Raw genomic sequence first — 19483 nt, forward strand, 5'->3', positions numbered from 1 at the left:
GGATTTATCCCTGGGACACAAGGCTGGTTCAACACTCGTAAAACAATCAATGTGATTCATCATATCAGCAAGAGAAAAACCAAGAACCATATGATCCTCTCAACAGATGCAGAGAAATTATTTGACAAAAAACAGCATCCATTCCTGATCAAAACTCTTCAGAGTGTAGGGATAGAGGGAACATTCCTCAACATCTTAAAAGCCATCTACGAAAAGCCCACAGCAAATATCATTCTCAATGGGGAAGCTCTGGGAGCCTTTCCCCTAAGATCAGGAACAAGACAGGGATGTCCACTCTCACCACTGCTATTCAACATAGTACTGGAAGTCCTCGCCTCAGCAATCAGACAACAAAAAGACATTAAAGGCATTCAAATTGGCAAAGAAGAAGTCAAACTCTCCCTCTTCGCCGATGACATGATACACGACATAGAAAGCCTCCACCCCAAGATTGCTAGAACTCATACAGCAATTTGGTAGCGTGGCAGGATACAAAATCAATGCCCAGAAATCAATGGCATTTCTATACACTAATGAGACTGAAGAAAGAGAAATTAAGGAGTCAATCCCATTGACAATTGCACCCAAAAGCATAAGATACCTAGGAATAAACCTAACCAAAGAGGTAAAGGATCTATACCCTAAAAAATATAGAACACTTCTGAAAGAAATTGAGGAAGACACAAAGAGATGGAAAAATATTCCCTACTCATAGATTGGCAGAATTATTATTGTGAAAATGTCAATGTTACCCAGGGCAATTTACACGTTTAATGCAATCCCTATCAAAATACCATGGACTTTCTTCAGCGAGTTAGAACAAATTATTTTAAGATTTGTGTGGAATCAGAAAAGACCCTGAATAGCCAGGGGAATTTTAAAAAAGAAAACCATAGCTGGGGGCATCACAATGCCAGATTTCAGGTTGTACTACAAAGCTGTGGTCATCAAGACAGTGTGGTACTGGCACAAAAACAGACACATGGATCAATGGAACAGAATAGAGAACCCAGAAGTGGACCCTCAACTTTATAGTCAACTAATATTCGATAAAGGAGGAAAGACTATCCACTGAAAGAAAGACAGTCTCTTCAATAAATGGTGCCGGGAAAATTGGACATCCACATGCAGAAGAATGAAACTAGACCACTCTCATTCACCATACACAAAGATAAACTCAAAATGGATGAGAGATCTAAATGTGAGACAAGATTCCATCAAAATCCTTGAGGAGAACACAGGCAACACCCTTTTTGAACTTGGCCACAGTAACTTCTTGCAAGATACATCCACAAAGGCAAAAGAAACAAAAGCAAAAATGAACTATTGGGACTTCATCAAGATAAGAAGCTTTTGCACAGCAAAGGATACAGTCAACAAAACTAAAAGTCAACCTACAGAATGGGAGAAGATATTTGCAAATGACGTCTCAGTTATCTGAGGGCTAAGATAGGGCTAGTTTCCAAGATCTATAAAGAACTTATGAAACTCAACACCAAAGAAACAAACCATCCAATCATGAAATGGGCAAAAGACATGAACAGAAATCTCACAGAGGAAGACATGGACATGGCCAACACGCACATGAGAAAATGCTCCGCATCACTGGCCATCAGGGAAGTACAAATCCAAACCACAATGTGATACCACCTCACACCAGTGAGAATGGGGAAAATTAACAAGGCAGGAAACTACAAATGTTGGAGAGGATGCGGAGAAAGGGGAACCCTCTTACACTGTTGGTGGGAATGTGAACTGGTGCAGCCACTCTGGAAAACTGTGTGGAGGTTCCTCAAAGAGTTAAAAATAGACCTGCCCTACGACCCAGCAATTGCACTGTTGGGGATTTACCCCCAAAGATTCAGATGCAATGAAACGCCAGGACACCTGCACCCCGATGTTTCTAGCAGCAATGGCCACAATAGCCAAACTGTGGAAGGAGCCTCGGTGTCCATTGAAAGATGAATGGATAAGGAAGATGTGGTCTATGGATACAATGGAATATTACTCAGCCATTAGAAACGACAAATACCCACCATTTGCTTCAATGTGGATGGAACTGGAGGGTATTATGCTGAGTGAAATGAGTCAATCGGAGAAGGACATTGTATGTTCTCATTCTTTTGGGGAATATAAATAATAGTGAAAGGGAATATAAGGGAAGGGAGAAGAAATGTGTGGGAAATATCAGGAAGGGAGACAGAACATAAAGACTTCTAACTCTGGGAAATGAACTAGGGGTGGTGGAAGGGGAGGAGGGCAGGGGGTGGGAGTGAACGGGTGACGGGCACTGAGGGGGGCACTTGACGGGATGAGCACTGGGTGTTATTCTGTATGTTGGTAAATTGAACACCAATAAAAAATAAATTTATTATAAAAAAAAAGAAAGCCAGTACTTGGTTCTGCCCGATCTCTAAAACATTTTTGCCAACAGAATGGATATATAATGGCATCTAATCATGTTTTATATTTCCCTGATCATTAATAGTAACAAACATTTCCTCAAATGTTTATTGTCTATCTGAATTTCTTCTATGAGATGTCTATTCATGACTTTTCATTCTTTTTCTTAGTCATTTCAGTTCCTTATGTTTTTCTTAATACTAACACTTTTTTCAGTTGTTTACATTGCAGTTGGATTCCCCAACCCCACTAATAAGTTGTTTTTCCATTCCCCTTAAGGTTTTCTGTGGTTGTTCATTTAATGAAAGTTCTTAAATTTGTATGGACAGATTTACCAGTCTTTTATAGTCATTGGGTTTTTGTTTATATTTGTTTGTTCTACTCTACGATAAAGGTTTCCTACCCCATAGTCTAAAAAGATTTACCTCTATTTCCTACCAAGATTTGCAAAGTTTTATTTTTGATATTTAAGATCTCAGTCCATTCGGGGCTGGCTGTCACATATACAGTGTGAGGAAATGATCCAATTTCATCTTTTTTTTCATTCAGATTCCAGTTTTTTACAATCTCTCCCCACCACTCTGACATGCCACCCATCATATTATAAGGTTCCATACCTGGGCTGATGTTCTTCTATCATCTCCACTTTATCCTCATGATTAATTTGCTTATCCCTGCACCAATACTACTCTGTCTTAATTACTTTAGCTTCAAAATAAATCCTTATTGGGGCACCTGGGCAGCTCAGTCAGTTAAGCATCTAACTCTTGGTTTTGGCTTGGGTCATGATCTTGGGAGTCATGAGATGGAGCCCTGTAACCTGCTCCATGCTCAGCATGTTATCTGCTGAAGATCCTCCCTCTCTCTCCCCGTCCCTGTCCCTCTCCACTCTGTATGTACATACATGCACTCTCTTTAAATCTTCAAAAAATTTTATTTTATCCTTCAAAATAAATACAATAGAACATATACCTATCCTTGCTCTTCTTTATCATAAGTAATCTAGATATTTTAGTCTTTTACTCTTCTATATACATTTTGGAAACATTATATCAAGTCCCATGAAAAACTTCTTGAGACTTTAATAGACAAAGCATGATGTTTGGATTGAACCCATACATCAATTTTGGAAGAATTAATATCTTAAGGCTATTGTCTTCTCCGTGAACATAGTACAGCTCTCATTTACTGAGTAGTAAATCTCTTTTTAAAACTAAAAACTATACATACTTAATGTACACAATTGGATGAGTTTAGAGATGAGTGTATAATATTTTTATATATACACACCCATGATATCATCACAATCTACTCCATAAACATATCAATCATCTCCAAAAGCTTCCCCCTGCCCTCTTATTTTTATCATCATCATCATCATCATCATCATCATCATCATCATTAATGTGTATGTGAAGGGGTGAGATAAGAACACAACTTAAGATCTACCTTCTCTGCAAAAATTTAGGCATATAATTATGGCCTATGGTTAACTAAAGACAAGAGCTCTCTAGGACTAACTTGTCTTGCGTGACTGAAGGTTTGTATTCTTTGACGATACTTCTCTATTTCTCCCTTTCCTTAGCCCCGACAGCCACTATTCTACTCTCTGCTTCTGATTTTGACTATTTTAGATTCATCTTCTAAGTGTATCATGTAATACTTTAGTATTTGTTCTGCTATATCTGGCTTACTTCACATAGTATAATATTCTCCAGCTATCCCTGTTAGCACAAATGGCAGAATTTACTTCTTTTCTAAGGCTGAGTAATATTCCATTGTATGTACATTTCACATTTTCTTTATTCATTCACCTGTCGATAGACACTTAAGTTGTTTATTTACCTTGGCTGTTGTAAATAATCCGGCAATGTACCAGTTGACATTCCCACCAGCAGTGCATGAGGGTTTCCTTTTCTCTGCATCTTTGCTATCTTTAGTGTTTTTTTGATCACAGCCATTCTGACAGCTGTGAAATAATAACTCATTATGGTGTTGATTTTCATCTCCCTGGTAATTAATGTTGTTGAGCACCTTTCCATATAACTATTGGCCACTTGTATGTCTTCTTTGGAGAAAAATCTATTCAGTTCCTTTGTCTATTTTTAAAATAAGCTAACTGTTATTGTTTTTGCCAATGAGTTGCAGGACCTCCTTATATATTTTGAAAAGTATCCTTTAATTTTTTGTTTTAAGATTCATTTATCTATTTATTCATGACAGACATAGAGAAAGAGAGAGAGAGGCAGAGACACAGGCAGAGGGAGAAGCAGGCTCCACGCTGGGAGCCCAACACGGGCCTCGATACCGGGACCCCAGGATTGCGCCCCAGGCCAAAGGCAGGCGCCAAACTGCTGAGCCACCCAGGGATCCCCTAAAAGTATCCTTTATCAGATACATGGTTTGCAAATATTTTTTCCCATCCCATAGCCTGCCTTTTCATTGCATTGATGGCTTCCTTTCTTGTGAAAAAAGTTTTCAATTTGTAATGCAATTCTCCTTTCCATTTTTCCTTTTCTTGACTGCTTTTGGTGTTATACCAAAAAAAAAAAAAAAAAATCATTGCTAAAACTACTGCCAAATAGCTTTTTCCCTATGTTTCTTCTTGGAATTGTACAGTTTAGGGTCTTATAATTAAGTCTTTAGTCCATTTTGAGTTGATTTTTGTGTATAGTCATAAAAACATTGCATATGGTCCATAATTGGATAAAAGATCCAATTGCGTTTTTTACATGTGGATATCCAGTTTTCCAAGCACCAGTTATTTTTTTTTTATTTTTTATTTTTTATTTTCCAAGCACCAGTTATTAAAGAGACTATCCATTTCCCATTATGTATTCTTGGTATCCTTGTCAAAGATCAGCTAACTATATATGATGAATCTCTTAACAAAATTAATCTCTCAATAAAGTTTAATGATTTTCTCCATAAAGGCATTGTACACCTTCTGTTAGAGTGATAGCTATAGTTACTGAAGATACCTGATGTTACTGTGAATGCTATCTTCTCCTTAATTTAGTCTCAGGTTTGCATCTAGCATAGAAGTGCTACCTTACTAAATGCTTCAGTTATTCCTAGTAATGACTATAGGTTCTTTACAGTTTTCTCTGCAAATATGTTATCAGAAAATAATGATAGATTTGCTGTTCCCTTTATTCCAATTCTCATCACTTCCAATTTTGTTTCTTGTCATATCACAAGTTTGAAAAACAATTTACTATGACAGGTTTTTTGTTTTTTACAACAGACTTCTTAGCACAGGAATATACTGTAGTTGCTAAAATACTAAAAGATTTTGTAAATGTTCTATATTTAAATTCTTCTTACATCTACATGTCTTTATATCTGTGCCATGCTTGATTTGGCATGTTTTACCATCATAATTCCTCTTTATTGCTACAAAGACAGTGAACTCAAACATATACACTGGCTTTAATAAAAGCAATCAAAATAACTATGTGGTAAGATCAATGGAAATATATATTTCCAATGTCTAATAGCCCTGTTCTTGTTCTTATCTAACATTGTGAGAATGATACTAGAGATCACTTAGCGGTGATGGGTCAATTAAGCAGTCCCTCTCAGGGCCTCCTGTTACAGTTATACCCAAAGCAGGCCCATCAAACTTCTTTTCTTTCTTTTCTTTCTTTCTTTCTTTCTTTCTTTCTTTCTTTCTTTCTTTCTTTCTTTCTTTCTTTCTTTCTTTCTTTCTTTCTTTTTTGTAAGCTATGTAAAGTTAATTGAGAAAGAAATGGAAAATTCCATGTCAAAAAGCATTTTAGTCACAGGCATGGATAAACTCCATTTGATGGAAGATAAAAATTATGAGTAGCCCCTAAAAAGTTAATTGTTAATGATTGTGGCTACCTGAAACTAATAACCTGCCTTGGAGACCAAAAAGATACCTCCTCAATACCATCAACAAAAGCCCAACAATATGCAATATAAAATTTTCAGAAATTCATTAGAATGCTGTATTAACTCTACAATAGAGGTACCAGTATAAATTTCAAGTCACTTTTAAAACTAAAAGTTCTTTGAAGTGTAAGGTCAAAAACACTGTTTTTTTTTACTGTACCAGCTGATGCCCTCAAAGTCTATTTCATCTCTATGATGGTGACTGGCTGGTCTTTGCAACAGCACTGCAAGCATTAACATTTTCTAGAGGTTTAAATAGTATGGATGGGCACTCCACATCATTTATAATTCTAACATCAGTCTCTGAATCCATGTGGCATAAATTAAGCAAGCCAAACTCACACAGGCATTTCCTTCCAATGAAGGAAGGCATAGTACACAACAATTTTAAAATAACCAATTAAAAAATAAAATATCAGATGATATCCAATAGTATAGACAGAAAACAGAGACAAAGTCCCTCTCCCACCTTCTCCCTGATATATTAACACTCATAAAAACAATCCCACAGAAAGGGAGATGGGTGATGAGTTGGTAGAGTACCAGTTACACCACTGAGAGGTACTGGTACATAAAATAGAAATTAAGTTATAAAGATGTAAAATTCCTATCACTTTTGCAAATCTGTATTTGAGGAATGATGGTCATACATGCTTAAAAGCTTATTGAATGAATAAATATAGAACTTAACACAAATAATGAGGTGGCTAACTTTGAGGATCAGTGACTTTTTTTTTTAAGATTTTATTCATCCATTTGAGAGAAAGAAAGAATGCATGAGCAGTGGGGAGGGGTAGAGGGAGAGGGAGAAGCAAACTCCCCACTGAGCAGGGAGGCCACGTAGGACCCAACACCAGACTTGATCCCAGTACCTCAAGATTCCCACCCAACTGATTGAGCCACCCAAGTGCCCCAAGGATCCATGACATGTTTACAGAATATTAAAATTACTGATTGAGGTAGATCTTAAAATCCAAACTATATATTCAAGTAGTAGGATATATCCAAAAGCCATTTTTGTTTTTTTTTGGGGGGGGGGGGTGTTGCTGCTGTTGTTGCTGTTGTTTTTATTTTTATTTTTAAAGATTTTATTTATTTATTTGAGAGAGAGAATATGAGCAAGAGAGAAACAGAGAGAGAGAGAGAGAGAGAGAGAATGTGTGCACCAGCATGGGAGAGGGAAAAGCAGACTCTACAGTGAGCAGGAAGCCCAACTGGGGGCTCCATCCTACAATTCTGGGATCATGACCTGAGCTGAAGGCAGATGTTTAACCAAGCCACCCACACACCCCTGTTGTTGTTGTTTGTTTGTTTTCAAGAAAGGAAGAAAGTAGGGGAGGGGGAGTAGAAGAGAGAGAATCTTAGGCAGGCTCAATGCTCAGCACAGAGCCCAACACAGGGCTTGATCTCACAACCCTGAGATCATAACTTGAGTCGACTGAAATCAAGAGACAGTTACTTAACCGAATGAGCCACCCAGGCTCCTCCGAAAGCCATTTTGAAAAAAAATATGTTAATTCATTTTAAAATGAGATATTTATATAATATTTTGTTAAGTACTATCTTATTTACATGCTCTAGAGCAACACTATCTGATACAACTTTGTGATTTTGTGTTCCAAATCTGGGATCAAGAAGGGTACCATTAGCCACAGGTGGGCATGAATACTTAAAATGGAACAAGTGTTACTAGGAAACTCAATTGTACCTTTACTTTATTTCAATTAAAATAAATTCAAACAACCATATGTGGCCACCTTCCTGGAAGTACAGCTCTGATGAATAAATGCTTTTGCATTTTTCATTTGTTTTACCAAGGGCTTTCACCTTTCCTTTACAATCTTGCTCAAGGTCATCCCAGAGCCCTGCATTGTGCTTCCATAGAATGTTCTGCACTTCTTCAATTGAGAGCTTCTCCACTAAACAGAAATTATTCCAGTATTGACTTTCCTTGGCATAGTGTAATCTACATAAAAATAGGGCAATGTTTATTAATCTTTGTCATCTCGGCATCCTAAACACAATACATTGTACTTTAAAAACTCTATCTCACTGAATTAGATATGAAAAGATGTTAGATTTTCCATATGAAGTATGAGGGCCTGACACGCGGTAGGTTCTCATTACATTTTTGTGAAATGAATGAACAGAAATGAACTAAAAGAAGTTCTAAGTGGAAATTTAACGTTTGTGGAAAAGTATCCTTTCGTGTGCCATTTATCTTCTTATTCACACGCATCAAAGCCATTTCTGCCTTATTAAATCCTAGCTAAGTAGCATCAGTAGTGTTTCTGCTAAAGTAATTTCAAGGATGTTTGATCAAATAAGCCACATGGCAACCTTGCAATTTCCAGCTGCAACTCATCCGCTCACTCACCCTCCAAGGTGGCTGGTTAGGATGCCTGAGAACAGCCTCACTGTGCTGTGAACCTGCCAGCAACACAGAAGGCACAGCACTTACCATCACCAACATCAAAGTCCTTGAACGCCAGTTCTGAGCCCGAATCGTCCAGAAGGACTTCGCCATTGAGCGTGAACATCATGGTACGCTCTGTCATGTCCACCATACACCCCACGACATCTCCCGCTTGCCATGACCGCCCATAATGCTCGTTGCCCTGGTGCCACCGCTGAGCCTAGGGACAGAGGAGTAATTTTGTCACAGAGAAAGCCAAGGAGAACAGCACCTACCCCCCCACCCCCCACTGGCAGCATGCCTCGCAGCAGCCCGACTGTTAGCACCAGCGGGAGGAGGGCTCCGTCCCACTGCACACATCCGAGCACAACATGCCCCAACTGATACAAACGTGCCAGGAAACCTGAATCCCTAACATTAGCCTTACATTATTGAATCTTGAGCAAAGACCCAAATGCTGTTTCATTATTTTGAGAAATGATAAGTTTAAAAATGTAACCCAACATACCTCCTGTTAAAAAAAAAAAAAAAAAAACTAAGTCTTTAGAAATTAACTTTGCTCACTATCCTGAATGTTTCACAGGATATGGATTGTTTTTCTCTATTTGCCAAAATACGAAGACCTATGAGTAGAGAATAAAGCTGAGAATTTATCATTGATAATGACTTCTAATTTTCACCTATTTCAAAATATAATTCCACTCATTGGAACCAATGGCACAGATACTTAAACAAAATAGAAATCTTGAAACATTTGAAGTATATGCTAAAACCAAAAAAGCTTCAAATCAAACTGAAAAATATTCTTAAGACATTTACTGAAACAATGAGCCAAAAGTTAAATATACACACCAACAATGTCTTGAATACTTCGGTGAAATATCATATTATAAATACATCTCAAAACACAGTTCTGATAATGTGACTTTTCAATCTCTAACTATATTCCATGATTTATGGGTACAAAATTCGTTATATTAATTATTTTGTCAGATAAATCTTTTCATTTTCCTGTTAAGAATTGCCTCCATTGTGAATTGATATATAAGGAGTTATAGTCACCAATGCAAAGCAATAATACAATTATTCCCAAACACAATACATTGTACCTTTAAAAAAATCTATCTCACTGAATTAGGTATCAAAAGTTGTTAGATTTTCCATATGGAGTAAAAAAAACAAACAAACAAAAAAAAACAGGTTCAGGAAATGTGGTGTTTCAGAACAAAGTGTGTGTCGGTTGTTCTAGAAGACACAATATTAACTTCTGGCCTAGAAACACATTCCCACACACGCATACCTCAGTACCTAAATGTCAAATGTCTTCATGATTGCATATGTATTCTAATTTTCCCTCTTTAATTAAAAATAACTTTTTCAAAAAAAATAACTTTTCCCCTTCATATGAAAGGAATGAAGAGAATCAGAGAATAAGATAAAAAGAATAAAATACAATTTTATCAACCAAAAATGACTATAATTATTCTATTGTGGTTAGGTTCATCTATACACATTTTTTATTTTTTTAATTTTTTTTATTTTTATTTTTTTTTATTCATGAGAGACACAGAGAGAGAAGCAGAGACAGAGGCAGAGGGAGAGGCAGGCTCCATGCAGGGAGCCCAATGTGGGACTCGATCCCAGGACTCCAGGATCACACCCTGAGCTGAATGCAGCACTAAACCACTGAGCCACCCAGGCTGCCCCACATTTTTTATTTTAAAATATTTTATATGTGTGAAATAATCTTTAAACATTTATATAATGTATAAGCAAATAATAAAACAAGCACCTGACCAAATTCCATCACCTTAAGAAAAATTACTAATATTGAAAATAAAAAACATTTTTGTCATTTTAAACACTGTCGAAAGCATTCTTATAGATATTAAATGTGTATACCTGCCATTTATTATTGCTTGAGGATAAATTCCTTCTATGGAATAGCTGTGTCAAAGCGTTTGCATTTTTTTTACATTTTATTTTATTTAAATTCAATTTGCCAACATATAGTATAACACCCAGTGCTCATCCCATCAAGTGCCCTCCTCAGTACCACTTCTCCCAACCGTCTGCCTACCTTCCCTTCTGCAATCTTTTGTTTCCCAGAGTTAGGAGTCTCTGATAGTTTATCTCCTTCTCTAATTTTTCCCACTCAGTTCCCCTCCCTTCCCTTATAATCTCTTTCACTATTTCTTATATTCCCCACATGAGTGAAACCATATGATGATTGTCCTTCTCCAACTTATTTCATTCAGCATAATACCCTTCTGCCTCCTGCATTTTTAATGAGCCTATGCTTTTTCAACACTTCTGATAGACAAGGAGGATTCATTTTTTTTTTTTATAGCAGTGGAGAAACACTGTTTTACTTGAATTTCACTGCGGCGGGGCGGGCGGGGGGTGTTTCGAGATCACAAGGACAGAAGTTTTCCTAGGAATTATTTTTTCTGGGTTTCTGCTGCAGGCTGTCCTGATTTTGCTGCACTGCCCAAAGGAGCCAGGGCAATGGAGGAGTACACAACAAGAGCATGCCCAGGACATGGCAGCCTACAAAATCAAGATCCTACAAACTTCCACACCTGGTGCTCAGCAAAGTCTACTCACCTTGAAGCCATCAAAAGCAAAGGCATGTTCGTCGGAGCCAAGCTCTTGATCAGGTTGACAACCTGGCCTGCTCCAGCCAACTCTCATGTCGCCTGCAGTGACAGCCTCAAATTCAAAATACCACCTTCCTGCCTTGACAGCGTAGGTTTTCTCAGCACGGAAGATTCTGAATCTCTCACCTGTGCCGCTGCACACTTCAGCTCTGGCGGCTGTGAAGGTAAAGAGATCCTAGTGATCACTGGATGAATGAAAACTGAGGGAGGAAGGAGAACATTACATTTCGTCCGTAATTAAACTTATAGTGAGGATGGTAACCATACCATCTTTCTTAACCTGGCTCATAGTTCACGAAGTGTTTTCATGCATATGATCAGCCACTATCAGGAACCAAGGAAACCTCAAGGACTTCCCCTGGGGAGACAGGGTGTCAAACCTCGGTAACATTGCAAGGGTAGGCGATGCTTCCTCCATGAGCACCAGTTTAGGAGGGGACTGTCTGCAGGAAAAACCCTCCCAGCCTCTTGGTGATTTGGCAGTGGTATCTGAGATGAACTTGAAGGCCTGGATGGAAGGAAGCCAATAAAAGAGACCTGAACTGTTCTGCCCAAGAAATGAATAGACATTTGTGTGTGAGAGAAGGAAGAAGCAGCCAGAAGGTGAGGAGGAGGAGGAGAGGAAGCAACAAGGTAAAGAGATAAATAGCAGAAAAGGGTAACCACTGACAACTTTCCAGAGAGAATGGCATATACACCCATGCACACCCCTAACAACCTGATGGCACAACTCCTCCAATATCTCACAGCTTCACTGGGATCTGCTACACATACAAATGTTTAAATTTTGAGGGAAAAACAAAAGGGGCAAGTCAAACATCAAGGACCAGTGTGGTGCAAAGGGTGACATTGGGGGGAGAGGGCACAGAATATATATATTTGTGAAAATAAGATGCATGTGGATTGAAAATGCCAGGATTACAAAACAGACTAAGGGGCTTGGAGCCAGGACAGCCATGAGAACTTAAGCTCCCAGGGAAATCAGGGGGTCTGGGGACAGAGGTCCACTGAGCTGATATGTCAAAGGAGAAACTATCAGCTAAGATCTCAGTTAGACAGAAGACATTTAAGTGACATTGACCAAAGTCACATAACTAACAAATAGAAGAATTCTACAGCTGCCTAATGCTGCAGCCGCCGTTCTTTCCAGTCTGCCTCCAATAGCGGGTGCAGAGGCAACAGGTACTGGTTAAATATTAGTTCTCATCTGTTCTTTTAGGAGCTGAGAAAGACTTCATAAATAATAAAAGTTTAATATCAGCTTAACCATTGTATTGATATGAACAAACAAGAACTATAAAAATAATCCAAATAAGCTTTCAAGGGCCCCAATAAACACACAGCCAGATCATCTACTGAAGATTAGACTGGCATAAAGAAACAATGGACTAAAAATATTTGTATTGATTGTAGGACATACAGGTGAACTGTGTCTCTTGATAAATCTTTTAAAAGCTGGATAAGCTTCTGAATAAGCAACACTTTGTTGTTTTGTCTTTTCTCCCACATACAAACTGATGCAGACCCCTAACAATTTAGTCTGCTCCAAGTAACTGTCATGTCTCCAGCAGTGACATCCTCAAATGCAAAATGCTCGCACATGCACACACACACACTGACATCATGCAATACATTCATATATTTTGCTGAAAGATAAATGTGCTAATAGAATTTAAAAATTAGACATTTGTAATAGTATATGGAACATGCTGTATGTATGAAATTCTCTAAAGGGGCAAAAGTTTGCTTCTAATACATTCAAGTTGGGGGTGGATGGGCTCCTGAATGAGAAACATCTCTGTGGTGAAGGATAAAACATTCTCATGTCTGTTACTTAGTAACAATGATATTTGAGAGAGAGGATGACAGCAAACTGCTTTTAGAGGAAAAAAATATTATCAGATTTTATGATACTTAGAGGTGGTTATGCTATTAAGAAAACAGTCTAGGGGCGCCTGGCTGTCTGTCAGTAGAGCACGCAATGCTTGATCTCAATATTATGAGTTCAAGCCCCACACTGGGTGTGGAGCTAAAGGAAGGGAGAATGGAAGGGAGGGAAGGAGGAAGGGAGGGAGGGAGGGAGGGAGGAAGGGGAAATAGTGCTAAATATTGCAATACTAAAAAAATAGAAGTCAAATTTTCAGACATAGTATTTCCTGCAGTAACAGCACACTGATCCATTACTTCCTTAAATCATGGTTGCAACCTTTCCTGAACTAATCTAAGGCATATAGAATGATCCACACAAAACATTTGGAAGTTACTTTTCACGAAAGAAAAAAGCTCTTGTGTAGTTATCCGTTATTTTTAATTATGTCATCATTTGCAAATGAAATCATACATTATATTCTAGTATGCATTAATAAATTAAACTTCTAATTTTCTAAGGATAAAACAATCTATTCTTTAGAAAACTAAAATACTAAAAATCTCACAGGTTCTTTTTTCCTTTTATATGTTTCCAGGACATTGGACCCCACTCATATTCAGAGTGTTTCCAAGGAATGCCAAACAAATTTTAATATTAGCTTAAATCAAATATGTTAAAAGGAAAATTTGGTATAAAAATATAGCAGATCATTTCCTTAAAAGCCATCACAGATTTCTCTTGATTATAAGGTTTACTATGAATCATTTCCACATAGGAGTAATGAAAATAGGGGGCAGCATATGGAAAATGTGTGGTGGTAACAGGTAACAATGCAGAATTTCTTAGTCCCGGTATTTTATTCCTGACCTCAGCTGATGCATTGTTCTTACACTCATTGATGAGACTCAGCCTGAACTGGAAATGCACATGCTATTTATAGCCATCATTATGCAACAGTCTTGTAAACTCCATGGATCTTCCTCCAAATGTCTGTATGATTCATAGCTCCTATTCCATATTTTTAGATTAGTTTAGGGGAGCTTATAACCATGGTTGCAAGAAGCAAAGTTCAGCATTCTATTTGATGATAAAATACTAATATTAAATGAAGATCTGGATCTATGGAAGTTTAAAAAAAAAAAAGATCCCAGGCAATCTGTAACATTTCTTTGGCATACCCTGTAGCATCAATCAGCTGGATAAAAGTAGGTACTCTTTCAGTACCTGTGAGATTGAATCTAGGAACAAAGACATAAGAGACCATACTTATGGGCACATTTCTAATGGGTAGCACCAGTCTTAAAGGCATAGAGCTCTCCTCCAAATATGCAATTCTTATGCTTTCCTTGATTTTAAACACTATATATTTATATAAGTTTGGTAGGTGACTGTACCTCATGTAAGTACGTATAAATTATTATCTTTTTTCTTTTTAATTTTTATTTATTTTTGATAGTCACACACACACACACACACACACAGAGAGAGAGAGAGAGAGGCAGAGACACAGGCAGAGGGAGAAGCAGGCTCCATGCACCGGGAGCCCAATGTGGGACTCGATCCCGTGTCTCCAGGATCACGCCCTGGGCCAAAGGCAGGCGCCAAACTGCTGCGCCACCCAGGGATCCCCATAAATTATTTTCTTATATTGTTATAATGAACATAAAAATAATTGACATTTAAAAAAATGAACCATTAGCAGATATTGACGCTCAAAGAAGAAATTCAGGAATTATGCTTTTAACAAACCACTTCAAGATAAAGGGTAAGGCTCAACAAAATCTTGTATTCCCCATACCCCACAGATCCTGGCACAATGAGGGCACACACCAAGACTGACCAAACGTGGCCTAAAGCATCCATACCTGCTGTTCCCTAAACTCTACTTTTAAAAGATACTGACCACTAGAGGGCAGCCAAGGTCTAATTATGTATCGAAGTGTCAGGTATTTAAAACAGCTGTGAAGCAAGGCAGGACAATCTCTTTAAAATTTTTCTACATATCTAAAAAAATTTTGTACACATGTTGAAAATATTTCGGGGGTGCCCGAGGTGGCTCAGTCGGTTGAGCCTCCGACTTTTGAATTCAGCTCTACCTAATCATGATCTCAGGATCCTGAGATTGAGCCCCATGTCTCCCTCTGCCCCTCCACCTGCTCAGGAGCACATGTTCATGCTCTCTCTCAAATAAATAAAATCTTTAAAAATAAATAAAATGAAATCCTTCAGGTGTGTTTATGTAACTTTTTTTTTTTTTAATGACACTAACCAGTCATCCTTTTCACTTTCTGGTGTTATTTCTAATTGAACAATTCAAACCTTGATAAAACCTTGCAGGGGATCCCTGGGTGGTGCAGCGGTTTGGCGCCTGCCTTTGGCCCAGGGCGCAATCCTGGAGACCCGGGATCGAATCCCACGTCGGGCTCCCGGTGCGTGGAGCCTGCTTCTCCCTCTGCCTGTGTCTCTGCCTCTCTCTCTCTCTCTGTGTGTGTGACTATCATAAATAAATTAAAAAAAAAAACAAACCTTGCAGCAAGAATAATTTAGTTTTTCTTAGACCTCTAACTCTGGGAAACAAACAGAGGTTTGTGGAAGGGGACGGGAGGATGGGGCAACTGGGCGACGGGCACTAAGGAGGGGCACTTTCTGAGATGAGCACTGGGTGTTCTACTATATGTTGGCAAATTCAATTTAAATTAAAAAAAATTAAAAACAATAACTTAGTTTTTCAAATGTTTTAAAATGTTATTTAGAACAATACTCCAAAAATAGTATGTTTCACATACTGAGTTCATATTCAATGTGTAATATGTAAGCATCCTGCTGACGAACAAAAAATAAATTATAACCTTGATTTAATTACATAGGGTTAGATTCAATGTTATCAAAATTTTTATGCCCTTGACTTTTTTTTTTTAGAGTCAGTGAGGGCAGCACAGTCTTATCTCTATGATTACTAGATTTATTTTGCTTTATTCCATAAAATCTCTCACATCTATCTTTTAATTTCCATTTTTCACCACCCTTGTTCTGAAAATCCGAAATTTTCCAAAGCATCCCAACTGGTCTCTCTATCTCTGAGCACTCTCCCCCTCCAATCTGTTCCTTCCCACTGTTGCCATAGTTATATTGCTATTGTAAACTGTGATCACACATCAAGCTTTTGCTTTAAAACTTCCTGAAGCTAGAATTCCCTGTGCAAATTTATCCACAGTTCTTAGCTGGGCTTTCAAGCTATTCCATATCTTGTCCTAATCCCTCGCCTTCAACTAATATCATCTTCTCTCCAGTGGTAGCCATAACTTGGCCTACCAATCATCCCTCAACTCTTTCTATACTTATTTACATCAGATAGACTTTCCCTCTGGCAGAAAAGCTCTGCTTCATCTACACTCTACTTGTTGACATTTTGATCTCTTCAACACCTAACTTAGATATCCTTTTCCCCCTATTGATTCCTGAAAATAAATCTCTATGTATTTTCCATAAAGAACAGTCAAATCCCCACTATGAAGCAGGCATTCTACAGTATACTGGGACACAGAGGTAAACAAGACCCAGGAGCTCAGCCTCCACTGGGGAGTCTACTACACTAGCCTGTTTGTTGACCATGAACTTCATTGACACAACCTTGCCAATCAACAATCAATGGTTCTCCCTAAACTCTGAACTTTCAGAAACCATGACATCTGATTGCTGAGGCTAGGTCTTCCAGTACTATGTTGAACAGCAGTGGTGAGAGTGGACATCCCTGTCTTGTTCCTGATCTTAGGGGAAAGGCTCCCAGTGCTTCCCCATTGAGAATTATATTTGCTGTGGGCTTTTCGTAGATGGCTTTTAAGATGTTGAGGAATGTTCCCTCTATCCCTACACTCTGAAGAGTTTTGATCAGGAATGGATGCTGTATTTTGTCAAATGCTTTCTCTGCATCTAATGAGAGGATCATATGGTTCCTGGTTTTTCTCTTGCTGATATGATGAATCACATTGATTGTTTTACGAGTGTTGAACCAGCCTTGTGTCCCGGGGATAAATCCTACTGGGTCATAGTGAACAATTTTCTCAATGTACTGTTGGATCCTATTGGCTAGTATCTTGTTGAGAATTTTTGCATCCATGTTCATCAGGGATATTGGTCTGTAATTCTCCTTTTTGGTGGGGTCTTTGTCTGGTTTTGGAATGAAGGTGATGCTGGCCTCATAGAACGAATTTGGAAGTACTCCATCTCTTTCTATCTTTCCAAACAGCTTTAGTAGAATAGGTATGGTTTCTTCTTTAAACGTTTGATAGAATTCCCCTGGGAAGCCATCTGGCCCTGGACTTTTGTGTCTTGGGAGGTTGTTGATGACTGCTTCAATTTCCTCCCTGGTAATTGGCCTGTTCAGGTTTTCTATTTCTTCCTGTTCCAGTTTTGGTAGTTTGTGGCTTTCCAAGAATGCATCCATTTCTTCTAGATTGCCTAATTTATTGGCGTATAGCTGTTCATAATATCAAGACAGTGTGGTACTGGCACAAAAACGGACACATAGATCAATGGAACATAATAGAGAACCCAGAAGTGGACCCTGAACTTTATGGTCAACTAATAATCGATAAAGGAGGAAAGACTATCCATTGGAAGAAAGACAGTCTCTTCAATAAATGGTGCTGGGAAAATTGGACATCCACATGCAGAAGTATGAAACCAGACCACTCTCTTTCACCATACACAAAGATAAACTCAAAATGGATGAAAGATCTAAATGTGAGACAAGAGTCCATCAAAATCCTAGAGGGAAAAAAAAAAATCCTAGGGGAGAACACAGGCAACACCCTTTTTGAACTCGGCCACAGTAACTTCTTGCAAGATACACCCACAAAGGCAAAAGAAACAAAAGCAAAAATGATCTATTGGGACTTCATCAAGATAAGAAGCTTTTGCACAGCAAAGGATACAGTCAACAAAACTAAAAGACAACCTACAGAATGGGAGAAGATATTTGCAAATGACCGATCAGATAAAGGGCTAGTTTCCAAGATCTGTAAAGAACTTATAAAACTCAACACCAAAGAAACAAACAATCCAATGATGAAATGGGCAAAAGACATGAAGAGAAATCTCACAGAGGAAGACATGGACATGGCCAACACGCACATGAGAAAATCACTTGCCATCAGGGAAATACAAATCCAAACCACAATGAGATACCACCTCACACCAGTGAGAATGGGGAAAATTAACAAGGCAGGAAACCACAAATGTTGGAGGGGATGCGGAGAAAAGGGAACCCTCTTACACTGTTGGTGGGAATGTGAACTGGTGCAGCCACTCTGGAAAACTGTGTGGAGGTTCCTCAAAGAGTTAAAAATAGACCTGCCCTACGACCCAGCAATTGCACTGTTGGGGATTTACCCCAAAGATACAGATGCAATGAAACGCCGGGACACCTGCACCCCAATGTTTATAGCAGCAATGTCCACAAAAGCCAAACTGTCGACGGAGCCTCAATGTCCATCGAAAGATGAATGGATAAAGAAGATGTGGTTTATGTATACAATGGAATATTACTCAGCCATTAGAAACGACAAATACCCACCATTTGCTTCAACATGGATGGAACTGGAGGGTATTATGCTGAGTGAAATGAGTCAATCGGAGAAGGACAAACAGTGTATGTTCTCATTCATTTGGGGAATATAAATAATAGTGAAAGGGAATATAAGGGAAGGGAGAAGAAATGTGTGGGAAATATCAGAAAGGGAGACAGAACATAAAGACTCCTAACTCTGGGAAACGAACTAGGAGTGGTGGAAGGGGAGGAGGGCGGGGGGTGGGGGTGAAAGGGTGATTGGCACTAAGGGGGGTGCTTGACGGGATGAACACTGGGTGTTATGCTGTATGTTGGTAAATTGAACATCAATAAAAAATAAATTTAATATTAAAAAAAGAAAGAAAAAATAAAATAAAATTAAAATAAAATAAAATAAAATAAAATAAAATAAAATAAAATAAAATAAAATAAAATAAAATAAAATAAAATATAACTGTCAATGATTATTCTTTTTCTGGCTTATACTGCACATTTCCTTATACAGGGTAAAATGTACTCCCTTTCTTGGATACTGACCATGTATTTTTTTTAACAGTGCATTTCTTTTGTTTGTTTGAATAGGTAATGCAAAGAGAGTATAAAATTTAAAAGTAATGATATGCAGTTTTTTCGCAATGAGTTTGCCG

At 38.2% G+C, this 19483-nt stretch overlaps 1 protein-coding gene across 3 annotated transcripts in view; it reads right to left on the reverse strand.

Moving 5' to 3' along the window:
• RYR2 (ryanodine receptor 2) overlaps positions 1–19483 on the reverse strand; it is a 721805-nt gene that overhangs the window by 244681 nt on the left and 457641 nt on the right. For all 3 annotated transcript variants that reach the window (XM_072755910.1, XM_072755909.1, XM_072755907.1), the window contains 2 exons: positions 11345–11553; positions 8783–8957 (listed from right to left, as the gene is read on the reverse strand). In XM_072755910.1, coding sequence (XP_072612011.1) covers positions 8783–8957; positions 11345–11553 — 384 coding nt within the window. The remainder of the gene's footprint in view (positions 1–8782; positions 8958–11344; positions 11554–19483) is intronic.

Source organism: Vulpes vulpes, chromosome 4, assembly GCF_048418805.1.
Source record: "Vulpes vulpes isolate BD-2025 chromosome 4, VulVul3, whole genome shotgun sequence".
Lineage (NCBI taxonomy): Eukaryota > Metazoa > Chordata > Mammalia > Carnivora > Canidae > Vulpes > Vulpes vulpes.